The 8,095-nt window shown below is 44.4% G+C and overlaps 1 protein-coding gene across 1 annotated transcript in view; it reads left to right on the forward strand.

Annotated features, from left to right (window-relative positions):
* Positions 1-351: 351 nt before the first annotated feature.
* The window catches only part of FBN2 (fibrillin 2), a 247,395-nt gene continuing 239,651 nt past the window's right edge, over positions 352-8,095 (forward strand). The window contains exons 1-3 of the mRNA XM_012807203.1: positions 352-605; positions 1,468-1,550; positions 6,395-6,493. Of these exons, the coding sequence (XP_012662657.1) occupies positions 352-605; positions 1,468-1,550; positions 6,395-6,493 (436 nt within the window). The remainder of the gene's footprint in view (positions 606-1,467; positions 1,551-6,394; positions 6,494-8,095) is intronic.

An 8,095-nucleotide genomic window follows, 5' to 3' on the forward strand; every position in this document is an offset into this window, starting at 1 on the left:
GCTGCTCGGGTTACTTTTGTAATTTCCCGCCCCCGCCCGCTGGCGGTCCTGGAGTCGCTCGCAGCCGTCGCCCGGGGGATGCAACGTGGACCGCGCGGGGCTGCCGGCTGTACCGCTGCCGCTCCTTGCCGCCCGCCGCGCTAGAGCCCGCAGCTAGCGTCCCGCGCCACCCGCAGCCAGGGGCCAGAGCTCCGTCCGGGACTCCCACTAGAGCAGGGAGCCCGAGCCCAAGGGAGTCCCGGAGCAGACGAAGGGCTTGTTAGACCCTGACCTTTTTTCTGGGCCGCGCAGATTTTGTCTTTGATCACCCCCTCTCTGCAGATCTAGGGCCGCGCGCTCTTGGCGCCGGCGATGGGGAGTCGGCGGCGGCTGTGTCTCCAGCCCTACTTCGTGTGGCTGGGCTGCGTGGCGCTCTGGGCGCAGGGCACGGCCGGCCAGCCCCAGCCTCCGCCGCCCAAGCCTCCCCGGCCCCAGCCGCAGTCGCAACAGGTCCGGTCCGCGGTGGCGGGCTCCGAAGGCGGGTTCGTGGCGCCCGAATACCGGGAGGAGGGTGCTGCGGTGGCTAGCCGCGTTCGCAGGCGAGGACAGCAGGATGTGCTCCGAGGGTAGGTGGGCTAGCGACTTTGCGCCCGGGGCGGCCGGCTTGGGGGGATCCTCGGCTTGGCCGCTTTCCATCCCATGCCCTCCCTGACCCTAGTTCTGGCGGCTAGATCTGGGGCCCCTACAGCCAGGAGACGCGAAGACCCCCAGGAGCGCCTCCCCCTTTTTCTCCCCAACCCGCAGCTCAGCCAGCGGAAAGCCCTCCCTCGGGGGGTTGGGCGGCGGGTGGTCGGGAGTTGGAGGGGGGGAGTGTGCGGATCGCAGAGCAGATGCAGAGCCCAGTGCGCGAGCAGGTTCCCAAGGTTGGGCGGAAGGCGGGCCTGGGTCTGCCTCGCCCGGGGCTTGTCGAGCCGGACTACTCCCCGCCGTCGGGGGCGCCGTTCCTGAGCCTTTTGTTTGAGGTCGTGTGCAGGGTTTACAGCTCACTCTGTAATCATCAATCGGAGCGCTCCACCTTCCGATGCGCCTTACTTGACACGTCGGGGCCCAAGAAACAGTTGATCCAGGAGGAGTGGGATGTGGGAAGGAAGGCAAGGATTTTTGAAACGGAATGTTCTCTTTGTTCTCTGCATCTGGAGGCTAGAATAAGTAGCAAATTATATGTTTCCATGTCTCTTTTCGCCCTTAAAAAAGGCAGGCAAGGGAAGACAGAGGAAGGGGAGTAGGCAGAAGTTTTGACCCTCCCGCATTCCAGCGGCTAGCTCTGTTACTTCCACATCTGCACTCCCACCCAAGCCCCCAAGAATTTGAAGTGTAGTTTTGGTTTGCTTATTGTCTTGAATTCTACTCGCTCGGGCTTTGCTTACGAAGACCGCTATGCGTTACTGCACCCTCCTAAGTGTCTGTGACCTCGCTTGTCCATCGCAGGCCCAACGTGTGCGGCTCCAGATTCCACTCCTACTGCTGCCCGGGATGGAAGACCCTCCCTGGAGGAAACCAATGCATTGTCCGTGAGTGTTTGGCTGGGGTGGCAGCTTGGGGCAGCACGCCGGGCCCTATTTCACGGCTGACCTCTTGCACTCATCCGTTTGGACACACAATTGTTTATAAAATCGAGTGGCCACGTTGCGGTGATAATCGGGACGCAGCCTGATTTGAATGGTGGGCTAGAAGCAGCCGGCCTGTGTCAGTGTAGACCTGGCTTCTGGACTCTGTTGACGGGCAGTAATGATAAAGGTTTTGAAGAGACTCGAAGTTTTATCTTTCTGTGTCTATTAATACAAACTGAACGGGGGAGGGGAGGTAAAGCAATTCCTTAGATAACTCAAGCCGACTTTTTCCTAAAAAAGTCCAGAGAAAACCTCATTGTTATGTAAAGTATCTGGTTTTTTGACTGGACCTGAGGTTAAGCCTTCTGACAGTCAAGCTTTCTTAGGCCTTTATAGGAAGCCACTTTATTATTTCTGGTTTCATCAAAATAGAGGGAGAATCAAACAGCTACATAACCTAGATATGCAAGAAGTTCTCTCCTGGGTGGATCTACTTGAGTTGAACTAAGTTAGAAACATTTTTAAAGTAGAAGACTCTTCCAGGTTGCTTGATTTTTTTTTTTCTGGCTTGAATTTTTTTTTTCTTTTTTGGAGGACATTTAAATTTAGGGTTTTCAGACCCTAAATCTCAATGTGCAGTAGCTTTCTGAAGTATGAATCTTAGCACTTGAAAAGCTCTACATACCTGACCTTATGTTTTAATTATTGTATTCAGTTTCCAAAGTGTATCCACAGCTCTGCAGGTTCTAATCAGAGAGCTCCTTAGTTACCTGCCTCACAGTCATGGGTCTGGATGTCTCCTTTCACCTGCGTGTGGATTTAGGACTGAAAGTGTGACTGGCCTTCCCCTGGGTGCTTGTACATAGTCTTGGTGGGAGGAGAGCCAGGTATGTTAGACAGGACGTTCATTTACAGCCAATCCTGACTTCAGATTGACCTCCTATGTTCTCCAGGGAAAAAAATAATTATGCAACTGTGAACAGAGAAAAAGGGCAAGCCACAATAGCCAAGGGGTAATAAGGATGTAGTGGCATCTCCGACTCTATATTTATTGGTTTTGTGGGTTTAAGATAGATCCTTAATGTTATTTCTGGGCAGTTTTTAAAAAGAAAAATGAAATCTCAAGTGTTGGAAAGACTAGTTTCTTCTTCTTGTTTTTTTCTACCCTAAAATCCCACTATCTCCAATGATAAAGCAAAAATAAGAAACAACTGTGTTCTTTAAAGTGATTCACAAGCATTTGAAATACACCCTCTGATCATAAGGCTTTGCTTTTATTTTTTTTTTTAAAGGCAAAGAGTATTGCTTTCTTTTCTCTCCAACACAGAAGTCATATGCATGGCATTCTTGGGAGCTGCATTGACTCTTTCAGGCTCATAGGGCATTGCCCATTATTGTTGCTGTTTTAAACCTAACATCGTTTTCTAGAATCCTGAAACAGCTCACGTCACTCAGCACACACCTGCCATACTAGCTGGGAGTGACTTAGACGCTGTGGAAAGTCTGACTCACTCTATGTAATGAATGTGACTGCCATTATTGAGTTGGAGAGCAGCCGAGGAGAAGGGATCGGTTTATGGTATGTGTTGAAAATCTGTAAAGTCAGATTTTATTGGATCAGTGTGGAATGGGAATTCCAGAGACCGGAGCCTTCCAGAATACTTGCAGTAGAAGTGTAGGTATGGCCCACGGAGTGTTCGCTTTAGATGCTTTTCGCGTTTGAATAACACTCTGCCCTTTACTTGTTTCAGAAGGTCAGCTTTGCAAATCTCAGGATAACAGTGATTTCTGTAGCTTGCATTTCTGCTACTTGACATATTCGAGTACTTATGAGATACGCTGGGATTTAGATGTATCAGAAATCTTTTTAAAAAATCTATAAACTTTGAACTGGCCTTTATATTTCCAAGAAACCTTCATGACACTTGTGTCAAGAGATATCTATAAAAATAGTTATCATTAACACATTGAAAAAATTAAGTGTCTGAGAATATAAAATAGTGTACAAAAATAGAGGGAGAATCAAAGGCCTTGGTATTATATTCCATGAATCTCACCTAACTTTAGCAAACTGCATTCAATTCAGTTCAATTATTTTTACATTTAAATGATCACATGGGGGGTAATAAGCAAACTAAAACTACTATAAACACGAAATGAGGAATTTTACTTCCAAGCTTTCCTGAAAATTGTTATATGTCTTGAATTTAGCTATATTTCACCATTTGTCAAAATAAAAGCCTTCGCACAGTTTACGAGAAACGCATAAGTGAAATGTAAATAAAAATAGGGCAAATACATTACTATATGAAGATGAATTTTCTCGTACTATACCTCAGCATTCTTTCTGTGTAGAAAGATACAGAAATGATCGACTTTTTGAATTTTAATCTGTTTGGCTTTGACAAGCCTTCATGATGAGAAGATATTAAAAGGAAAAGGCGTTTCTTGAAGTGCTGGAAACTTAATGGATTTTGATTTGAGTCTGTTGTGTTTTGTTGTTACTGTCCTAAGTTGTAGCCTGAGAAGAACACTGAAGTAAGTACTCTGAAACTTCTAAATATTTGTTCCCCAAAGGATAGGATTAACCCTCTCCCTGTGCATTTTAAAAAATGTTCTTAGGACGTGAAACAGTAAAAAAGTTTGCTTATTTATTTTCGTGGAATTACAAACAGCATTTTGATGGTGGAGCAACAGTGGAATGGGATGGGCTTGGATCTATAGCGTTTGAGATGTGAAGCATGTGAGACCACTCCAATATAATATCTTTGTTACCAGTGAGGAAACTGAACCCAGAGAAGCTCGGTGGCACCTGTGTGCTTCACAGGGCAGACCAGGGGCTGAGTGAGAACACAACCTCAGACCTCTTGGCTACCATGTGCTCTTTACCTGGCATCTGACGCCTCCCAAGATCTCTGAAGACCCAGCACTTAGGTCTTCACTCCATTTCCCTTTGGTATTTATGGGTCTCATGGTTTTGGCTAATGACTGTGGGAAGGACAGCTGGTTAGGTGAGGTGAACTTTAGTCTGAGGCCAGTGTGAGGTCAAGAGACCTAAACCCTTATTTCTCTGCTTCAGAGATACAGAGCATACACCTGTAGCCGTAACAGGTCGCAGTTTGAGAATGCCCAATCTCTGGCCCATCAAACCTTCTCTGGGTTTAGGATCTGGTTGGGGACACTTTGGGTCTCACCTAAGCCTAGACTAAGTATCTACCTGCTAGAGTGTAGGGGGGGTTGAAGCAAAACAATAGGTTAAAAAACATTCATTTTTGAAAAATTATTGGTCATCAGAAATTCTAGTACCTTTTAAGAAGTAATAGTCTGTTCCACGTCGGGAACATATTCTTGTCTAAAACAAGTGATGCTATGTTCTCTGTGACACTGTGCTCATTTACAAGAAGTACTAATGGAGATGCTGATCATAATATATACCTGTCAAAAGGCAATTTGGAGAAGGAAAACAATTATAGAGTTACTTTGCCTGTGTAGAAAATGCTCTTTGGATTATTAGGAGTCCCGAGTCTTTTTGAGAATTGTAGGACCCTCCCTATCAAAGGATATGTATGCACATTGACATAAGTGTTTACAGCTGGCGTCAAGGCATTCCTGGATTCTCTTATTATCTTTATACATCCAGTCATGGAGTGTTAAAGCACGGTCTTTGTGCTCAAAGAGAGAATTCAGTTGTGGGTAGAGATAAATCTTAGCTTCTAAATGAACTGACTCTAAATATGGGAGAGACTTCCCATTTGAAGGCTCTTGGCTACAGATTTGAAGTGTCTGTGGTATGTGCTGTGTCAGTGAGCCAAGCATTCTTTGCTGTAATGACCCTCATACCTTTGTGTTCATTGGAGGTCACAGCTGCAGGAGTCTGTGACTCTCCCCCCATCAAAATGTCACAGTAGTTTTTCTGAGCAGCATGAATAATCTAGGTTGTGGAGAGAATATGGGGCAGACGGGCTGGAGGAAGGAGAGAGGGAATTATTGAGGGGAACAAAGATTGATGATGGGGCGGGTCAGAGACCAGCCAGGAAGGAATGTGCATGGGACCCCCTGCAGCTTGGCCAAGTCATTAGGGCCCGGGGTCTCTGCCTCAGCCAATTTCACATTCTCTGTCTCCTGGGAGGGTCCTTCACATAGTGGGCTGTGTTTTCTTTGGGTTTCCTCAACCCTCCCAGCTCCCTAGAATCAAGACTGTCTTCATTCAACCTTGAATGGAAGACGCAGATTGTATTGATGGGATAGTTAAGAATTAGGATTGTAGAATTTGATACAGGTTTATTTGTTTGCATATTACCATGAGGATACTTTTAAGGCTTATTCCCACATCTGTAATAGGTAATTTCATTCTGTATCTGAAGGTAGAGATTATATTATTATTCATTTATTTGTTTGAGACTTGACTTTTGCTCTGTTGCCTAGGCTGGAGTGCAGTGGCATCATCATAGTTCATTGCAACCCCAAACTTCTGAGCTCAAGTGATCCTCTTGCCCCACTCTCTCCCACTACAGGTGCCCACCACCACGCCCAGCTAATTTTTCCATTTTGAGTAGAGAAGGGTTCTGTGTTGCTCAGACTGGTCTCAAATACTTAGCCTCAAGCGATCCTCCTACCTCAGCCTACGTTCCCAAAGTTCTAGAGTTACCCGCATGAGCTACTGTGCCTGGCCTGAAGTTAGGCATTTTTACAACACATATTTTATATTTGGGTTTTTCAGGCTTATTGTTTTAAATCTAGCTTGTTTTGTAAACTATGGTTTATTATATAATTATTCATTTGCTTTCCTGTTGTGCTTTCTACAGCAATTTGTAGAAATAGCTGTGGAGATGGATTTTGTTCCCGTCCTAACATGTGTACTTGTTCCAGCGGGCAAATATCACCAACCTGCGGGTCAAAATCAAGTATGTCTCTTATATGTGGTCTTGTTTACTGACTCTTCCTTAAGGTTTTTAGTAAACGTTAAATGTTCTTTTGAAACGAGATACAAATCTATGATTATTTTCCTTTAAAACTTGATCTGTTTTAATCTTTGGTATAAAAAGATTCGTTGGCTTAGCTGTTGCCTCTCATGGGTCATGGTTTTCATGAAAAAAAAAAAAAAAACAGAAAACTCTTAAATTCAGGTCCAGTAACTATCTAGCAGAAGAGCCAGGATTTCGTGGGGAAATAATTCTTCATAAATAATGGCTATAACATAAAGAGGTTTGGGTAGGTTCCAGGTGCTATTGTGACTATATTACATCAGTTAGTCCTCCCATCAATGTTACGATATAATGTTATTGCCCTATTTTACAGAGTAAGAAAGGGGGGTGCACATAAGTTAAGGAGCTTGCCCCAGGAAACATGGACTTGAATCCAGGTATTCCCATGGGAAGATGTGGAATCTCAAGAACTAGGCTATAGTTATTGCTTTTGGTTAGTCCCGAAGACTGTGTCTTGTTTTGTGGGTTGTCTAAGGGGGAAGGAGAAGAGAATTGGGAAGACCACAGGTATTTATTTAGTACCAACCAGGTACTTCACATATATTAACTTATTTCGCTTTACCTGTATTAACCCCAAATGACTCTGTCAGATAACAATGGACTGAGATTGTTATTAATGATCCCCTTGGAAGGTGTTGGGTTTTGAAGATTCAAAATGAATATTTTATGCCAGTATTTAAGATAACATTACAGCAAGGTTGAAGCAGATATTGTTTAATCGTTTGATAATTAAATAAATGCTTTAAGTATGCCTCAGACAAGTGTGAAGTTATTATATTTGAAAAATTCCTTTCTACAAAATTCCCATAAACAAACAAATACAGAAGACCTCTGACTCATGAATAAGATTCAAGATTCTTACAATAAATGTCATTATCTTCTGACAAAATTCCCAATGAAAACTCTAGTTTTGTGTTCTTTGTAAGCTTCCATTTCCCCAGTTTTTAAAACCCGTCATTCAAATTCATGGAGATGTTCTTGACCACCCCATCAGTTTCCTCCACTGCTTACGGGCCCCTCTCTGACTTCCTAATCGCCTGCGAGGTACCCTGGCCCCTTTTGTTGTCATCCTCTTCTTAGTTTTCTCACATTTGCCTTTGGCAAAGTACTGAATCCTGGAGAAATTTTAAATTCAACTTCTTAATGCCCCTACCAGGGCAGCTGAACATCCACTGGCTCACTCTCTTTTTATGGGTATAGTTTGGTAGGGAATCCATCCATTTGTTTGGCCTGGGGTAGTATTCACTATCCTCCGTTAGTACTCACTTTCCATCAGGAGCATTTGTAACTGTTCTGATTTTCATCTTGCTTGACTTTGCTAACAGTTTTAATACCCTTCATCTTTTTGAAATGCTCTTTTTCTTTGTCTTTGAAAGGTCCTTGACTTCTAATGTCACCAGGCCACAGTGGTTCTTTTCTTGATTATTATTTTTCCATCTCATCTCTATAGCTTCATCAGCCACCCACTGGAAGTTTGGTATTCCCAAGTGTTCTGTCTTCCCTGGGGACCTCATTCACATA

The sequence above is a fragment of the Otolemur garnettii genome, unplaced genomic scaffold, assembly GCF_000181295.1.
Source record: "Otolemur garnettii isolate 467f Iridium unplaced genomic scaffold, OtoGar3 scaffold00003, whole genome shotgun sequence".
In the NCBI taxonomy this organism is placed as follows: domain Eukaryota; kingdom Metazoa; phylum Chordata; class Mammalia; order Primates; family Galagidae; genus Otolemur; species Otolemur garnettii.